Source organism: Pseudorca crassidens, chromosome 2 (genome assembly GCF_039906515.1).
Source record: "Pseudorca crassidens isolate mPseCra1 chromosome 2, mPseCra1.hap1, whole genome shotgun sequence".
In the NCBI taxonomy this organism is placed as follows: domain Eukaryota; kingdom Metazoa; phylum Chordata; class Mammalia; order Artiodactyla; family Delphinidae; genus Pseudorca; species Pseudorca crassidens.
This window is the reverse complement of record NC_090297.1, coordinates 112303585-112323140: the sequence shown is the minus strand read 5'-3', so window position 1 is coordinate 112323140 and position 19556 is coordinate 112303585. Positions and strand designations below refer to the sequence as shown.

The following is a 19556-nucleotide window of genomic DNA, read 5'->3' as shown; positions in this document are numbered from 1 at the left end:
CTGCATTGGCAGGTGGATTCTTAAGCACTGAGCCACCAGGGAAGTCCTATGTCATTTATAGTTGATTAAATGTGGTGTTAATGGTCATCTATATAAAATGTCCCTTTGTTACCAGGAATATATCTCCCCCCACCCTACAATTACGGATATGATTTTTTCATAGGGAAAAAAAATGCATGTTAGAACTAGAAAGACCTTAGCGATTACCTAGTTCAATTCCCTGACATTACCGATGAGTAAATTGGACCTGCGCTTTGATTTCAATATTTTTCTTAGGATACTGTCTTTAAGAGAGAGGAATGCCTGTATAGTAAATGCATCATTAATGAAGTTATCTAACTAAAAAGGACTTTATAACAAGATGCTGATTTTTACAACAGAGTATAATTGAGAATGGACAAAGTGTGGAGCAATATTTGTGATTCTTCCAGGAAAATCTCAAATGCATTCTGGAGGGGAGATGCCTTCATTACCATCAGACAGTCACTCTGCAAAACCAGCAGCCCAGCCTAGGAAATCATCTCAGCCAGATGTCTGTGCCTCTCCTCAAGAAAAGCCACTCAGGACTCTAGCTCACCAAGCTGAGGAAGAGATAGAGGATGGTGGACTCTTTATTCCAATGGGTAGGCTTTCTTTCTTTTCTTTGAAAAAAAATCCTCTTTATTGAAGTATAATTTGCAGAAAACTGCACATATTCCAAGGTATCCAAGTTCACTGAATTTTCAAAGATTGAATACACCCATGTAACCAGCAGCCAGATCAAGAAATAATATTACCAGTACCCAGAAGTCCTTCCTTTCATTTATTACTGACACCCACCCATGGGTAACCATTATCTTGACTTCTAGCAGCACAGATTAGTTCACCTGTTTTGTACTTTATGTGAAATATAAATCTGTTTTTTGATTGCCTTTTCCCACTCAACATTATGTTTATGAAGTTGGTCCACATTGTTGCATGTACTTGTAGATTGTTCATTTTCATTATGATGTAGCATTGTGTTGTTAGAATATTCTATATTTTCTTTATTAATTCAATTCTTAATGAGTGAATACTTTCCAGTTGTAGGCTACTCTGAATGGTGCTGCTGTGAACATTCTACTGTAGATCTTTTGGTGAACATATATGCCTAATTTTTGTTGTGTGGAATTGCTAGGTCATAGGATTGGGCCTCCTTAAAGTTTTTTGGAAACTATATATATATATATATTTTTTTTTTAAATTTATTTTATTTATTATTATTTATTTTGGGCTGCGTTGGGTCTTCGATGCTGTGTGCGAGCTTTCTCTAGTTGCACTGAGTGGGGCTGCTCTTCGTTGTGGTGTGTGGGCTTCTCGTTGTGGTGGCTTCTCTTGTTGCAGAGCACGGGCTCTAGGCACGCAGGCTTCAGTAGTTGTGGGACGAGGGCTCAGTAGTTGTGGCTCTCGGGCTGTAGAGCGCAGGCTTAGTAGTTGTGGCGCACGGGCTTAGTTGCTCCGCGGCATGTGGGATCTTCCCGGACCAGGGTAGAACCCGTGTCCCCTTAATTGGGAGGTGGATTCTTAACCACTGTGCCACCAAGGAAGCCTGAAACATTATATTTTTATTGTGAAATATAACACATACAGACGAGTGAATAAAGACTTCTTTATTTAGCTTAACAAATGGTTTTAAAGTGAACACTTGTGATTTCTTTTTCTCATCGCAAATAATAGACCTCCATTGCTATGTAGGTTAGAAATTGTGATAGTGGACATCCACATCTTATTTCTGAACTTGTGGGAAGGTGTTCAGTATTCCTTATTATATGTGATGATAATTGTAGGCTTTTTATAGATATATTGTATCAGATGATGGAAAACTTTTTCCTAGTTTTCTGAGAGTTTTATCACATATTGAATTTGGTCAAATGCTTTTTAAAAATCTCTATTAAGATTATTGTATGTTTTTTTCTTTATTCTGTTTTCTTTTTTGTTTTTTTGGCCGTGTTGTGTGGCATGCGGGATCTTATTTCCCTGACCAGGGATTGACCTCGTGCTCCCTGCAGTGCTGAAGTGCAGAGTCCTAATCACTGGACTGCCAGGGAATTCTCTCCTTTATTCTGTTAATATGGAGAGTTACACTGATTCTTTTTTAATGTCAGATTTATTGAGATAATTTTCGTACAATAAAATTTTTTCAGTGAGTTTTGAAAAATGGATATAGTTGTGTAACTGCCACTACAATCAATATATGGAACATCTCTCTCTAAAAGTTCCCTCATTCCCCTTTGCAGTCCTTCATTTTCAGCCTTTGGGAACCAGTGATCTCAATTTTATTCTTACAGTTTGGCGTTTTCTACAATATTATATATAGGTGTTATACAGTATGTATGTAACCTTTTGAATCTGGTATCTTTTAAAATTTTTATTGAAGTGTAGTTGATTTACAGTGTTGTGTGCATCCTGTATCTTTCACTTCGTGTAATGCTTTTGAGATTAATTCATGTTTGTTCTTCATTGCTGAGTAGTATTCTACTGTATAGATATACCACAATTTGTTTATCTGTTCACCAGCTGATGGACGTTTGGGTTCTTTCTGGTTTTTGCCTGTTATGACTAAAGCTGCTACAAACCTTCACATGTAGTTCTTTTTTTTTTTTTTTTCTTTTTTTGGGCTACCCCATGTGGCATATGGGATTTTAGTTCCCCGACCATGGATTGAACCAGTGCCCCCTGCGTTGGGAGTGTGGACACTGGACCGCCAGGGAAGTCCCCACATATAATTCTTTTTTTAAAAAATAAATTTATTTTGTATTTTATTTATTTTTGTCTGCGTTGGGTCTTCGTTGCTGCGTGCGGGCTTCTCATTGCAGTGGCTTCTCTTGTTGTGGAGTATGGGCTGTAGGCATGCGGGCTTCAGTAGTTGTGGTGCACAGTTGATTTCTGACACCCAAACAACTTTTGATTCAGCTTCATATTCATATTTGGTAGATCCCCTGCAACAATTATAATGCTGATTTTTTATTTCTGTTGTTCCTTTTACATTTATTAATTGGCATTTTTCTGTAAAGAAGAGCAGTCTCTTCTCCCTCATTTATTTATTCAATTTTTATATGAGTGTGGACTCATGGATGTTTGTTTTATTATTTGAGTTATAGTGCCATGTTATCATTATTTATTTTGCCCGAATGGTTTCAGCATTAGCCACGAGGAACTACTTCAAGGTTTTTTTGGTTTGTTTTTTGAAATTTTATTTATTTATTTATTTGGCTGCGTCGAGTCTTAGTTGTGACATGCAGGATCTTTTTTGTGGCATGAGGGCTTCTCTCGTTGTGGTGCGCAGGCTCTAGAACATGCAGGCTTAGTTGCCTCTCAGCATGTGGGATCTTAGTTCCCCGACCAGGGATTGAACCCGTGTCCCTTGCATTCGGAGGCGGACTCTTAACCACTGGACCACCAGGGAAGTCCCAGGTTTTACTTTCACAGATTATGCTTTCGTGTCGTATCAAGGAACCTTTGCCTAATCCAAGGCCACAAAGTTTTTTCTTCCTGTTTTCTTCTAGAAGTTGTAGTTTTACACATTACATATAGGTATATGTGATCCATTTTGAGTTAATTTAAAAAATATATTTATTTATTTATTTCTCTGTGCCAGGTCTTAGTTGCGGCAGGAGGGATTTTTGTTGCGGCATGCAGGATCTTTTGAGTTCTGGCATCTGAGTTAATTATTGTATAATGTGGGAGGTATATTTGAGATTCTTTTTTTAACCTATGGATGTCCAGTTGTTTCAGCACTATTTGTTGAAAAGATTTCTTTCTCCATTAAATTACCTTTGCATCTATGTGAAAAAGTCACTATTTGTGTGGGTCATTCATGGACTCTCTCTTCTTTTCCATTGGTCTATGTATTTAACCTTTCACCAATGTCGCAGTCTTGAAATCAGGTAGTTTGTGTCTTCCAACTTTTTTTTTTTTTAAACAAGATCATTGGGCTATTCTAGGTACTTTGCATTTCCGTGTAAATTTTAGGATTGGCTTGTCATTTTCTTCAAAAATACTTGCTGGTGGGCTTCCTTGGTGGCACAGTGGTTGAGAGTCTGTCCGCCTGCCGATGCAGGGTACACGGGTTCGTGCCCCGGTCTGGGAAGATCCCACATGCTGCGGAGTGGTTCGGCCCGTGAGCCATGGCTGCTGAGCCTGCACGTCCGGAGCCTGTGCTCTGCAACGGGAGAGGCCACGACAGTGAGAGGCCCACATACTGCCGAAAAAAAAAAAAACAAAAAAAAGAAAAAATACTTGCTGGCATATTGATCGATAATGAAACTGTCGATCAATTTGGGAAAGTCGCTGTCTTTTTTTTGTTTTGGCTGCACCATGCGGCATGTGGGATCTTAGTTCCCTGACCAGGGATCGAACCCCTGCCCCCTGCATTGGGAGCATGGAGTCTTAACCACTGGAGTGCCAGGGAAGTCCTGGGAAGGTTGCCATCTTAACAATACTGAGTCTACTAATCCATGAATAAGATATATTTCTGTTTATTTAGGTTTTCAAAAATTTCAGAAATATTTTGTAGTTTTTAGTATATAAAATTTTCATGTATTAAGTATTTATTTATTTTAAATTTATTTATTTTTTATTTATTTTTGGCTGCATTGGGTCTTTGTTGCGTGTGGGCTTTCTCTCGTTGCAGCTAGCGGGGGCTACTCTTCATTGCAGTGTGCGGACTTCTCATAGCAGTGGCTTCTCTTGTTGTGGAGCACGGGCTCTAGGCGTGAGGGCTTCAGTAGTTGTGTGCGGGCTCAGTAGTTGTGGCTCCCGGGCTCTAGAGTGCAGGCTCAGTAGTTGTGGCACATGGGCTTAGTTGCTCTGTGGCATGTGGGATCTTCCTGGACCAGGGCTTGAACCCGTGTGCCCTGCATTGGCAGGTGGATTCTTAACCACTGCACCACCAGGGAAGTTCTAAGCATTTATTTTTTATGCTAATGTCAATTTTTCTTTTCAATTTTCAGTTCATTGCTAATTTATAGAAATATAGATTTTGGTATATTGGTATATCTTGTGACTTTGCTATAAATTCACTTATTAGCTTTATGTACTTTTTTGTAGATTCTTTAGGGATTTCTTTTTTTTCCCCCATTTTTTAGGCCATGCTGTGTGACATGTGGGATCTTAGTTCCCTGACCAGGGATCGAACCTGTGCCCCCTGCATTGGGAGTACAGAGTCTTAACCGCTGGACCGCCAGGGAAGTACCGAGGGATTTCTCACATAGATAATTAAGTCATCTGCAAATAAGGAGTTTTTTTCCTTCATTTCCAATTTGTGTGTCTTTTCTTTCTTTCTTTCCATTCCTTCCTCTCTCTTCCTTCCTCTCCCTCTCTCTTTCCCTCTCCGTCCATCAGCCCCCATCTTATTATGCACTGGCTAGGACATTCAGTACAGTGTTGAAGAAAAGCAGTGAGAGTAGGCATCTTTTCCTTTGTTCCTGATCTCTTAGGGGAAATACACTCAGTTTTTCACCACTAAGCAGAATTTGTTGGTTTATAGCTATTGTTTATCAGATTGAGGAAGTTCTCTACTATTCCTGGTTGTGGAGAGTTTTTATCATGAACTGATGTTGGATTTTGTGAAAAGCTTTTTCTGCATCTATTGAGATTATCTTTTGTTTTCGTTTTTGCTTTTAAACTGTCGATATGGTGAATCGTATTGATTGATTTTCAAATTTCAAAGCATTTTTGCATTTCAGTGATAAATCGACCCTTTTGATCATGATATAGGTATATATATATTTTTTTGTATTGCTGGATTTGATTTGCTAATATTTTGTTAAGGATTTTTGTGTCTGTGCTTGTAGTTTTTTTAAAAAAAATATATTTATTTATTTATTTATTGGCTGCTTGGGTCTTCGTTGCTGCGCGCGGGGTTTCTCTAGTTGAGGCAAGCAGGGGCTACTCTTCATTGTGGTGCGTGGGCTTCTCATTGCAGTGGCTTCTCTTGTTGTGGAGCACGGGCTCTAGGCGCGCGGGCTTCAGTAGTTGTGGCACGCAGGCTTCAGTAGTTGCGGCTCGCGGGCTTGAGTAGTTGTGGCTCATGGGCTCTAGAGCGCAGGCTCAGTAGTTGTGGCGCATGGGCTTAGTGGCATGTGGGATCTTCCCGGACCAGGGATCGATGCATTGGCAGGCAGATCCTTAACCACTGCGCCACCAGGGAAGCCCCTGTAGTTTTCTTTTCTTGTAATGTCTTTGGTTTTGGTATTAGGGTAATACTGACCTCATACAATGAGTTGGGAAGTGTTCCTTCCTCTTCTTTGTGTTTTTTTGTTTTTTTGAAGAGTTTGTGAATTGGTTTTATTTCTTCCTTAAATGTTTTGTTGAACGCACCAGTGAAGCCATCTGGGCCTAGAGTTTTCTTTGTAGGATGTTTTTAACTATGAATTCAATTTCTTTAACAGGTAAAGGGTTATTCAGTTATCTCTTTGTTCTTGAGTGTGCTTTGACAGTTGGTATCTTTTCAGGTATTTGTTCTATCCAAGTTGTTGAATTTATTGACATAAAGTTTTTCATAATATTCCTTTGTCATCTTTTTAATGTCTGTGGGCTCTAATGATGTCTGTTCTTTTATTGCTCACACTCGTAATTTAGTCTTTCTTTTAATCATTCTGGCTAGAGGTTTTTCAAAGAACAAGCTTTTGGTTTCATTAATTTCTCTATTTTTCTGTTTTCTATTTTACTGGTTTTTGCTGTTGTCCTTTATTTTCTTCTGTCTCTTTGCTTTGGGTTTAATTTGGTCTTTTTCTGGTTTCTTAAAGTGGGAGCTTAGGTCATGGATTTGAGACTTTATTTTCTAATAATACTATAGAATGTATCAATTTCCCTTTAAACACTGTGCTAGCTATGCCCCACAAATTTTGATATATTGCATTTTATCAACTTCAGTTGACAGTATTTTCTAATTTCTCTTGGGATATCTTCTTTGACCCATGGGTTATTTAGAAGTGTGTGTGGGGCTTCCCAGGTGGTCCAGTGGTTAAGACTCCACGCTTCCACTGCAGGGGGTGCAGGTTCAATCCCTGGTCAGGGAAGTTCTGCTTGCCGTGCAGTGTGGCCAAAAAAGAAAAAAAAAAAAGAAAAGAGGTGTGTGTGTGTGTGTGTGTGTGTGTGTGTGTGTTTCTAAACAACAGAAATTTATTTTCTCACAGTTCTGGAGTCTGGGAATTCCAATATTAGATGCTGGTAAATTCAGTTTCTGTGAGAGCTTTCCTCCTGACTTGTAGACACCCACCTTCTCACTGTGACCTTACATGGCCTTTTCTTGGTGCATGTGTGTGGAGAGAGAGGGAGTGAGCTTTCTGATATCTCTTCTTATAAGGAGACTAATCCTATAGGATCAGGAATTCACCCTTATGGACTCATTTAACCTTAATTACTTGCTTAGAGGACCCATCTCCAAATACAGCCATACCAGGGGTAAGGCTTTCAACATATGAATTTTGGGGGGACACACGTTCAAGTTAATTTTGGGGAGACACACACATTCAGGTTTTCTGTACAGGATTGGAGTCCTATTCTATGTTCAGTTTCAGAACCTGTTTTTTTAAAATGTAATTTTTATAGTTATAGAGTACCATATGGGTTATAACAGCAAAAACAAAAATCCACTATAACTTTTTAGAAGTGTGTTTTTTCACTTCCAAATATTTGGAGACTTTCCAGCTATCATTTTGTTGCTGATTTCTAATTTAATTCCCTTGAGTTCACATCATACTTTGTATGATTTCAGTACTTTTATATTTATTGAGGTTTATTTTATGGCCCCAATATAATCTTTATTGGTAGCTCTTCCATGTGTATTTGAAAAGCATATGTATTCTGTTGTTTTTTAAGGTACACTGTTCTGTAAATGTCAATTAGGTCAAGTTGGTTGACAGCATTGTTCAGGTTTTATTTATTTTTATGGATTCTTTTTTTTTTGGTCTATTCTGTCAATTATTGAGAAAGGCATATTGAAGTCTCCAACTTTAATTGTGGATTTGTCTATATTTCTTTTCAGTTTTGTCAGTTTTAGCTCTACATATTTTATTTATTTATTTTTATTGTTTTTATTTTTTATTTATTTAAAATTTTTTAGCGGTGCTACCTGGCATGCTGGACCTTAGTTTCCCAAACAGGGATCAAACCTGTGCCCCCTGCAGTGGAAGTGTGGAGCCTTAACCACTGGACCGCCAGGGAAGTCCCTAGTTCTACATATTTTAAAACTCTGTTTTCAGGTACATATGCCTAATAACATACATTGAGCGGGTTTTGAATGTTAAGGCAAACTGGCATTTCTGGGGTAAACCTATTTGGTCATGATGTATTAGATTTTCTAATATATTGTTTAAGGTTTTTGTTTTTTTGTTTATGGGAGATAACTGGCTTTAATTTTCCTTTCTTATAAAGTCTTTTTCATGTGTTGGTATTAGTGTTATACTGACCTTATAAAATGAATTGGGAAATTTTTCATCATTATCTGGTCTCTGGAAGAGTTTGTTGAAGACTGGTGTTATTTCTTTCTTAAATGTTTTGTAAGCATTCACCAAGGGTGCTGTCTAGGCCTGGAGTTTTCTTTGTCAAAAGCCTTTTAAGTTTTGGATTAAATTCTTTAATAATTATAGGATTATTTAGATTTCCTGTTTCTTTTTGTGTCAGTTTTGTGTAAGTTGTGTTTTTCAAGGAATTGTCAAATTTGTTGATATAAAGTTGCTTGTAATGTTTATTTTGGTATGTCTAAGTTTTTAATGAGGTTGTCTTTTTAGTTTTGATTTTAGTGAGATCCTCTTTTTATTTGTGTCTTATTTTTTTTGTTGATAAGTTTGGCTAGAGGTTTATCAGTTAATCTTTTTAAAGAACCAACTTTTGGCTTTCTTGACTTTTTTTTTCTATTTAATTGATTTCTGTTCTTTATTATTTCCTTCCTACAATCTACCTTGGATTTGATTTGTTCTTTTTTAGCTTCTAGTAAGATTTTCAATCTTTTTTTTCTAATATATACATTTAAAGTTAAAACTTGCCCTCTAAGCATTGCTGTAGCTGCATTCTGAAAATTTTGATGTGTCATACTTTTGTTTTCATTCATCTTAAAATATTTTTAATATCCATTATGACTTCGTTTTTTTTGTTTTTTTTTTTGTGGTACGCGGGCCTCTCACTGTTGTGGCCTCTACCGTTGCGGAGCACAGGCTCCAGACGCACAGGCTCAGCAGCCATGGCTCACGGGCCCAGCCGCTCCACAGCATGTGGGATCTTCCCAGACCGGGGCACGAACCGTGTCCCCTGCATCGGCAGGCAGACTCTCAACCACTGCGCCACCAGGGAAGCCCTATGACTTCTTCCTGACCCATGAATTATTTAGAGATATGTTGCTTAATTTCTAAACGTTTGAGGATCTTTCTAGTTAAATTTCTTTATTGATTTCTAGTTTAATTCCATTGTGGTCAAAAAGCATATTGTATATGATTCCTGACCTTTGAAAATTCTTGAGTCATTTAGCTTATGGTCTGTTCATGTGCTGTTAAAAAGAATACATATTTAGTGGGTGTTTTATACATGTCGTTTGAGTCAAGTAAGATGTCCTGTATATGTCTGTGAGGTCAGTTTTGTTAATGTTGTTCAGATCTTTTATATCTTTACTGATTTTTTTTTTGTCTGCTGTCATATGTTACTGATTGACATTTGTTAAAATCTCCAACTGTGATTGTGGCTTTCTCCTTTTTTTCCCCTTTCAACTTTTTTATAAATTTATTTATTTATTTTTGGCTGCATTGGGTCTTCATTGCTGCACGTGGGCTTCTCATTGTCGTGGCTTCTCTTGTTGCAGAGCACGGGCTCTAGGCACACAGGCTTCAGTAGTTGTGGCACATGGGCTCAGTAGTTGTGGCTTGCAGGCTCTAGAGCTCAGGCTCAGTAGTTGTGGCACACGGGCTTAGTTACTCTGCGGCACGTGGGATCTTCCCAGACCAGGGCTTGAACCTGTGTCCCTTGCATTGGCAGACGGATTCTTAACCACTGCGCCACCAGGGAAGCCCTCACCTTTTGTTTTATATATTTAAGCTGTATTATCAGGTGCACAGAAATTTAGAATTTTCTGTTGAATTGACTCAGCATGAAATGTTCCTTTTTATCTCTTTATCTTCTTGCCTTAAAGTCTGCTTTGTATTTGATATTAATGTGTACATGGTATAAGTGTTTACATTATTTTGCTTTCAACCTTTTTTGTGTCTTTTTTAATGTAAATTTATTTATTTTTGGCTGTGTTGGGTCTTCGTTGCTGCATGCGGGCTTTCTCTAGTTGCGGAGAGTGGGGGCTGCTCTTCGTTGCAGTGTGCGGGCTTCTCATTGCGGTGGCTTCTCTTGTTGTGAAGCACAGACTCTAGGCGTGCGGGCTTCAGTAGTTGTAGCGCATGGGCTTAGTTGCTCCGCGACATGTGGGACCTTGCTGGACCAGGGATCAAACCTGTGTCTCCTGCATTGGCAGGCAGATTCTTAACCGCTGCACCACCAGGGAAGTCCCCTTTTTTGTGTCTTTATATTTAAAGTGTATCTTTTATAAATAGCATAGAGTTAAAAAAAACAAAAAACCTTGTCTGAACATATTTGTTAATTAGATTGTATACTTCATTTATATTTAATGTAATTTCTGATATAATTTTCTATTTATTTCTTTTTTTTTCCTTTATTTCTCCTTTCCTTCTTTTGGATTAATGAAAATGCTTTTACTTTTCTTCTCTATTAGCTTTTTAGTTTTGTATTCTTTTATTTTTCTTTTACATGTTACCCTATAGATTAATATGCAATCTTTGAAATTACTATAATCTACCTTAAATTCGTACTCTTACCACTTCCCAAACCATGTAAGAACTTTACAACAGTTTTACTTTATATATCTACTCCTGCCTTTTGTGTTATTGATATTGTATTTTACTTCTTCATTTGTTTTAAACCCTACAAGACATTATTATTATTGTTACTGTCTTAACCAGTCAATATTGATTTATATTTATCACATAGTTAACCTTTCTTATGTCTTGATTCATCCTGAAGTTCTTTATTTTGCCTTCATCTTGGGTCATTTTTTTTCATCTTGAAGAATTTCCTTTAGTATTTCTTGCAGACCTGGTCTCCTGTCAATGAATTATCTCAGATTTTGTTTGTCTGGAAAAAAAATCTTAGTTTTGCCTTCATTTTTAAAAATTATTTTCACTGTGTATAGAATGTTAGGTTGTTCTTTTCCCTGCAGAACTTTAAGATGCATTCTGTTATATTCTGGTTTCCATTGTTTCTGTTGCAAATTCAGCTGTCAGTTTTGTTGTTACTTTGATAATTTGTCTTTTTTTCTTCTGCTTCTAAGATTTTCTCTGTTCTGGTTTTCAGCATTTTGACTATTATTTGTGTACTTGGGTTTTCTGTTTTTAATCTGCTTAGGGCTTGTAGAGCTGCTTGAATATGAGATTTGATATTTTATCAGTTAAAAACAATCCTTGTAAATATTTTTTTTAGATATCATTTCTGTTGTGGTCTCCTTCTTTTCTTCTGGTATTCCAGTTACATGTATGTTAGGTCTTTTCACCATGTCCCATGTGTATTGTTTTTTCTTTATATTCTTTTCTTTTTTCCTCCATGCATCAGTTTCTGCTGTTCTGTAGTCTAGTTCACTAATTCTCTGTTTTGCCGTGTCTTATCTATTAAATTTTTCATGCCAGTTTAGCACTATAGATTCTATGTGAAATTCTCCATCTTTTCCTTTATTTTCTTGAATGTGTTAATCATAATTATTTAAAAATCCTTTTTCTAATATCTGATTCACCCATAGGTCTTTTTTTTTTTTTTTTTTTACTGTCCTCCCCCATACCCTAGTGTTTTGGCATCTTGGTTCTTGCTATAATTTTTGATTGGATGCTGGACATTGTGGATGAAAAATTCTAGAGGCGTTGGTATTGTTATCTTCCTCTAAAGAGGGTTATGTTTTCTTCAGACAGGCAGATAATTTTGGAGGGTCACTTAAATTCTGCCAAGGGTTGGTTTTATGCTATATTAAGTCTACTTTGTTTCAACTTTATAGATTGTGGCCTATATTCCTAGTGGGTAGCTCTTCTGGGGTTTCAACACTTGTAAAAAAGCTATAGTGTTTATGAAGACTTTTTCTCCTTTGCAAGACTTCAACTACAACCTCTGTCTTCCCAACACTTGTGTAGTGTAATCTTAGTCCCCCGACCAGGGATTGAACCCATGCCCCCTGCGGTGGAAGTGCGGAGTCCTAAGCACTGGACCGCCTGGGAATTCCCTGTGATTCAATCATAGTTTCTTTTTTTTTTTTTTTTTTTTTCCAGTACGCGGGCCTCTCACTGTTGTGGCCTCTCCTGTTGTGGAGCACAGGCTCCGGATGCACAGGCTCAGCAGCCATGGCTCACGGGTCGAACCACTCCACGGCATGTGGGATCTTCCCAGACCGGGGCACGAACCCGTGTCCCCTGCATTGGCAGGCGGACTCTCAACCACTATGCCACCAGGGAAGCCCTAAGCAGCTATTTTCATACAACAAAGCGACTTTGGTGATTTAGATATTACAGAACCCACCCATGTTTTTATTGACATCATCCATTTTGCAGTACATTTACAGTGCAAATTTACTTTCAACTTACTGCTTACATCATTAAATGTGCTTCTCAGCAAATACCTTGTTTTTAGCCACATCCCACCTTTCTCATAGAAGGAAAAATTAGATATTCTTCTTTATTCTAGTCTGATTTTTATAGAGTGGCTTCCTTTGTAAAATTTTTTAAATTTTAAAATTTTATTTATTTATTTATTTTTGGCTGGCCACTGCGGCATGTGGGATCTTAGTTCCCTGACCAGGGATCGAACCTGCGCCCCCTACAGTGGAAGCACGGAATCTTAATCACTGGACCGCCAGGGAAGTGCCTTTTTTGTTGTTGCTTTTGTTTTCCTTTTTTTAATTTTTAAATTTCAGTTCTTTAGAATTCTTAGGGTCAGTGGTATCCCAATATTTTAAAAGTAAGATAATAGATTAGTTCTAAAACAGAGTAAGATATGACTGAATTATCTGTTCTTTCTTGGATTGTCTGTGCAATGTATTAGAATTTGTTCAATTTTCCTTATAGACCCACATTCCCTATTAAACTCAGCCTTAAAATCAGAAATCAGAGGAGAAATAGGTGTGATGTGATTTAGGGGGATGTAATTAGATGAGATCGTGTAACCCCACAGTGATTACTTTGATTCTGTGTTTGTAATATAGCCATTCTGAATGGGAATTATGCTAACTCCAATGCTTTTTCCATTGAAAAGTATTTTCTGCAGCGAATTTTGTTATTTCCATTTTAATTTTGTGATAAGTTTTCTTCACAGTTCTTTAAAATTATTTTTTATGTTTGTCTTTATTGTATTTTTATTGGGGTTGAATGTTTTTCAGTGTATATTTTAAAGCAGTGTTACTCAAAGTGTGGTCTGAAAACCAGTGCTAGTTTGAGAACTATTTGTTACTGGTTTGAAACAAAATAAATCACGGAAACTGAGAATAAAACTTTAGAAATGTTGTAACATTTGACATTATGGCTATATTCTTACTTTATAAAAGTATGAGTCTACAGTGGATTGGTCAAAAACAAGACTAGTTTTTCACCACAGAGAGTTTGAGAAGCACTGTTTTAAAGGACAATTTGATTCCTCATCAACTATCTGTATAAAATTTTATTAATTTTAGCTGCTTCCATTGTAAATTTCCTTTTTTTGGTCTTCACTTCTATGAATTTTTGTTACATTTTGTAGATCTAAATTTCGTGAGGAAGATTTTATTTATTTAGGTTAATTTTTCGTTAATAACGCACTTTATTATTTCTGGTATAACATTAATAGTTTTAACTTGTGTCTTTCATACTTTTTTCCCCGGGTCAGTTTTTCAATTGACAGTGTTACCAACAACATGATAGGATATGAATATGAAGCTGAATCAAAACTTCTTTGGGTGTCAGAAATCCTTTTCTTGCTCTGCAACTACCAGGTCATTGTTTAAGTACTGGTAAGATGAGAAGGGAAAGGTGGATGGCAGAAACCAAGAACTGGCTAGATTGGTCTACATGAGAAAGGATGCAAGAGGGAAGGGAGGAGCAAAGAGAGGAGATTCAAGTGTGGTGAAGAGAGAAGAGTTTTGGAGTTTATGGAGGAAAGGGGTAAATGAGGTGAGAAGAGAGACTTCGGGAAAAGATATGTGTACAAAGGTTTTTAGACAGTTTTGTTGTGTATTATGCTATGTAATTCCCCTTTTGCTCCTTTCTCAAATGACCATCAGTAAAGAGCTTTGTCACTTTTCTGATGCATTCTAGAGTTTTGTATTTCTTTTGCATCTGTCACTTTGTTGGGATGTACCTCAAGGTAGCCCATTTTTTGTTTAGGTTACACAAATGTAAGATGTGTATGTTTGAATTCTACTTTTTTTTTTTTTTTTTACTTAAAAATCATTATCGGGCTTCTCTGGTGGCGCAGTGGTTGAGAATCTGCTTGCTAATGCAGGGGACACGGGTTTGAGCCCTGGTCTAGGAGGATCCCACATGCCGCGGAGCAACTAGGCCCGTGAGCCACAACTACTGAGCCTGCGCGTCTGGAGCCTGTGCTCCGCAACAAGAGAGGCCGTGATACTGAGAAGGCCCGCGCACCCGCGATGAAGAGTGGCCCCCGCTTGCCACAACTAGAGAAAGCCCTCGCACAGAAACGAAGACCCAACACAGCAAAAATAAATTAATTAATAAACTCCTACCCCCAACATCTTCTTTAAAAAAAAAAATCATTATCAAAATTTTTTCCATATCATTAAAATCTCTTTGTAGACATTTTTAACTTGTCCCCCCCCATCAATTGCTTAAAAAGGCTATTTTTAATGGGTCAGTTACAGTCCAGTGCATGGTGTACCAGTGTTCACTTAATCATTTTTTTCATATTGGCTGTGCACACAAAAAATGTTGCCTACCTTTTCAGTAAACAATGAATGTTGCCTGCTGTCAAGGCATCAGCCACTGCAGCCATACCCCCACCCCACCCCCAAAGGGTGCACCCTGAGGGGAATTCAGGTTGGAGAAAAACAGGATACTGGCCCTAGATAGTTAAGATGCATAGCTAAGGAATAACTTCAATGAGCCAAGACTCTTGCATATTCCTCTACATAGAAAAGCACTAAAATCATTAACTTGAGATGTCTTTTTTTGCGATTAGCAGTAATCTTTTGACGTTCAATTACATGTATTTTTTTTTTTTTTTCCCAGTGAAAACTTCTGTATATCCTGGCTTCTCCCTAACCTCTTTGGAGCAGTTCCTCAGAGCTATCTGAGAGGCTGTCTCCCAGGCTGTAGTCCTCAGTAAGGTCCCTGAATAAAACATAACTTGCAACTTTTAGGTTGTGTGTTTTTCTTCAGTCGACATTTAGGTGTTTTCCATGTTTTTGCTAAAATAATTAATGTTGAAATGAATAACTTGATTAGTCTTTACATGTGTAATTATTTCCTTAAGAAGAAGATTGGATTGAAAGTTACGAACATTTATCAAATTCTTGATATATATTCCCAAGTGCAAAAGCAATTGTTTGAAATTACTAATAATTTTTCACTGAGTAAACATTGCCAGGGTGCAGCTTGAAGGTCATAAAATCTTTTTTTTTGCGGTACACGGGCCTCTCACTGTTGTGGCCTCTCCTGTTGCGGAGCACAGGCTCTGGACGCGCAGGCTCAGCGGCCATGGCTCACGGGCCCAGCCGCTCTGCGGCATGTGGGATCTTCCCAGACCGGGGCACGAACCTGTGTCCCCTGCATCGGCAGGCGGACTCTCAACCACTGCGCCACCAGGGAAGCCCCATAAAATCTTTTTAAACCAAAAAGTTTGTCTTGATGTTAATCTTCTCTAACCCCTTGTTTTCAGACGGTAGCAGACCAAAAAGTATCAGAGAGATGAGAACCTCATTTTGGTGTTGCGTGATAATCTACTTCAAGACTTAACAGATTCTAATAATCAAGAAGCTTTTCCTTTTATCTGGTTATATATGTGCTCCTTTCTTGTAGAATAGAGGTACTTCATCCCCTCCCCCCTTTTTTAATCAGAGTGGATTTTTTTTTATTGATTTGCTCCTTGTTTTTTTCTTTTCTTGACTCAGTGTAATAATAATAATGATAAATTACATTTGTATAATATTTCATTGGCTATAAAGCACTTTGATATATATTATTTCACTTAATATGCGTGGCATCCCTGATGGGAAGATATCTGTATTTTATAAAAGAAAAAAATAAGATTATTGCCAAGGCAACCCAGTTAAGTTATAGATCTGGGACATAAACCTGGGTTTCTGATGTATTATCTGGGTAGTATGGAGTAATAATTAAGACAGAGTTCTAGAGCTAGAGTGCTTGGCTTTAAAACATGGCTTTGTCATTATTAGCTCTTAGGAAAGTTTCTTAATCTTTCTGCCTCAGTTTCTTCCTCTGTACAGTGGGAAAAATAATAGTCCCTACCTCATAGGGTTGTTATGAGGAGTAAGTGAATTAATATGTATAAAGTGTGTAGAAGAATGCCTGACATAAAAGGAATATTCAGTGAATGTTAGGTGTTATTACTACAACAGTACTACCACATCTGCCTTTACCACCGCTGTTATATCTTAGTCTTCTTTGATTTCCAGGGCCAGACAGCTGGCCTTTTCTTTTACTGGCGGCTTTTTGGGTTAAGTTCCGGGAGCAGTTGCTTTGGTGATTCTTGTGATGTTCTTGGTTTATTTGCAGAAGAGCAAGACAGTGAAGAAAACGAGAAAAGGCGAAAAAAGAAAAAGGGTACCAAGAGGAAAAGAGATGGAAAGGGTCAAGAAGAAGGGACTTTGGCTTGTGACCTGAAGCTGGATGACATGCTTGACCGCACCTTAGAGGACGGCGCCAAGCAGCACAACCTAACAGCAGTCAACGTGCGAAACATCCTTCATGTGAGTAAGACGGGGGCAGCCGTGTAATGGGAATAGAACTCTTTCACCAGGAGCAAATAAAAGTTCTCAGGAAACTCTTGAGTCTTGGTGTGTGAATTACTAATTTTGTGAGTTCCCTGTGGCAAAATATTTTACATTTCAGGGTAGCCTTCTCTTTGCACTCAGCAGAAGTTTGAAATGTGAACACATGTGAAAGAACTTAATTGGGAAGATAAACTATTACTCTGCTTCCTTCCACTGATTTGATTGTTTATTGTTTAGCATATTCAAAGATAATGGAAGATGATAATGTTCACAGTGGATTTACTCTTGTGGGTCAGTGTGTCTTAAAAGATGCCCAGTTTACAGTCCTTTGCACATATGCAAATACTCTTCTTTGCTATGTAGCAGTACAGCTATTTATAAAGCCTTTGCTGTTTATTACTGTTTCTCTTAAGCAGATAGTTAACCTGAGAATTTTTTTTTGAGCCATTCCTGTTAGTATCAGCTAATGAGATTGGTCCATTTGCTTGCTACATTGTTGGAAGCTGTGCGCTTCTCTCCAAAACTTCCTTCTTTGCTTTCAGTTGCCTTGCTCTACTCTAATCTGAAATCATTTGTGTATCTAGCGCTCGTTTATCCTCTACATATATCTAGCAGAGTTACAGAGACATGAGTATTATCTAGATGATACATCTTTGTTGCATAAAGTGAAATTTCATCTTTCTCCAGGAAGTAATCACAAATGAACATGTAGTCGCTATGATGAAAGCAGCCATCAGTGAGACGGAGGATATGCCAATGTTTGTGAGTAGTTATCGTTCTTTCAGTGTCATGGAACAGAACTGTCTGTAAACTGGCTAAGTGTAGTGAGTTGTTTACAAACTCACTTGGGAGTTTTTAAATAATTTGGCAGTTGGGGGCAAACTCAAGAATCACTCGATGATTTTTATTGACTGTTTTCTTCTCATTTTCCCTTCTTAGGAACCCAAAATGACACGCTCTAAACTGAAGGAAGTGGTGGAAAAAGGAGTGGTGGGTGTTCTGTTTTTTCTTTATTGTTTATTTAGCTTTGTTAATAGTATATAATTCCAGGTTATTTGTAGGGAAAAAATATAGGAAATATTTATTATGATCTGGGTTTGACTCCTTAAAGAAATATTTGTAAAAGGCAAATAGACATGTGGAGATGCAATATATGAAATCATTATCATAGTTTATTTTTATTTTAGTTGCTTTTTTGGAAGTGCTAGGTAGATAATCATTTGGAGCGGTTGAAAGCAATGAGTGATGACAGTTTTTCTATTCATGTTGTGAGATATGTGGTGAAGTGTTTAAAGTAGTGTATTTCAAATTGTGTTCCAGGGACTAGTTGCATCAAGATCACCCTGGTATGGGGTTTCTCAAGAGTGCTTATTAAAAATGCACATTCTTGGGCTCACCTCAGACCTAGGAATCAGGACCCATGGGTAGGGCCTGGGAATATGCATTGTTGAAAGCACAACAGTACATTCTTTTGCCCACTAAAGTATGAGAACCTCTTGAAGACTTTTGAAGCATTCTGATACAGCAAGCTCTTTGATGCTGGGCACTGTGTTCTATCTGCTTAACAAGCACTTGTCCAGTTTGTGCTTACCTTCTGCGACAAGGCAGGTGATAGTCCTGAGGGAGTCCATTCTATCTCTGATAGTAAGAAAGATTTGCCATATGGACCCAAAATGCATACTGTAGTTTTTGTCTGTTTGTCTGGTTCTGTTCCTTGCAGCCCTGTAGAAGAAATGTCTGTTCCTCTTCCATGTGACCTTTCCTCTAGTTGAAGAAAACCAATATATCTTTTTATAACATTCTTTTCTTGCTAAACGTCCCCTAATTTTTTATTGGTCTTCATGTGACAAGGCTTTGAGTACCTTCACCAATCTGATCCTTTTCTTCTGTATGTGCCGAGTTTGTCCATATCCTTTTAAAAGTATGCCTTAAGTGGATCTAGTGCTTCAGATAGGGTTTAACTAGTATAGATTAAAGTTAGGTTGGGACTTCCCTGGCATTCCAGTGGTTAAGACTCTGAGCTTCCACTGCAGGGGTACAGGTTCAGTCTCTGGTCAGGGAACTAAGATCCTGCATGCCGCATGGTGCAGCCAAAAAAAAAGTAAAATAGGGCTTCCCTGGTGGCGCGGTGGTTGAGAGTCCGCCTGCCGATGCAGGGGACACGGGTTTGTGCCCCGGTCTGGGAGGATCCCACGTGCCGCGCAGCGGCTGGGCCCGTGAGCCATGGCCGCTGAGTCTGCGCGTCTGGAGTCTGTGCTCCGCAATGGGAGAGGCCACAGCAGTGAGGCCCGCGTACCGAAAAAAAAATAAAAATAAAAAAATAAAGTTAGGTTATTCCCTCAGTGTTCAGATTCCATATTTCCCTTAATGCAGCCTAAGGTTGCATTGGCTTTTTTTTTTTTTTAATATGCCAAAGACATACATTTTAGGGTGGCAAATTCTGCCCCCCTATGCACTGGCTTTTTTTGACAGCCACATCGTATATATATATTTGTATATATTTGTCTAATTGACTAACCCTGGTTGCATAAAGTGAAATTTCATGTTTCTCCAGAAAGTAATC

At 38.1% G+C, this 19556-nt stretch overlaps 1 protein-coding gene across 10 annotated transcripts in view; it reads left to right on the top strand.

Annotated features, from left to right (window-relative positions):
• The window catches only part of GON4L (gon-4 like), an 87366-nt gene that overhangs the window by 7282 nt on the left and 60528 nt on the right, over positions 1-19556 (top strand). For 8 of the 10 annotated variants that reach the window (XM_067728093.1, XM_067728097.1, XM_067728096.1 and 5 more), the window contains 4 exons: positions 432-623; positions 16776-16969; positions 17681-17755; positions 17933-17983. In XM_067728093.1, coding sequence (XP_067584194.1) covers positions 432-623; positions 16776-16969; positions 17681-17755; positions 17933-17983 — 512 coding nt within the window. Of the gene's footprint in view, positions 1-431; positions 624-8206; positions 8226-16775; positions 16970-17680; positions 17756-17932; positions 17984-19556 lie in introns of those variants that run through there. The other 2 variants (XM_067728099.1, XM_067728095.1) reach the window with 2 other exon arrangements.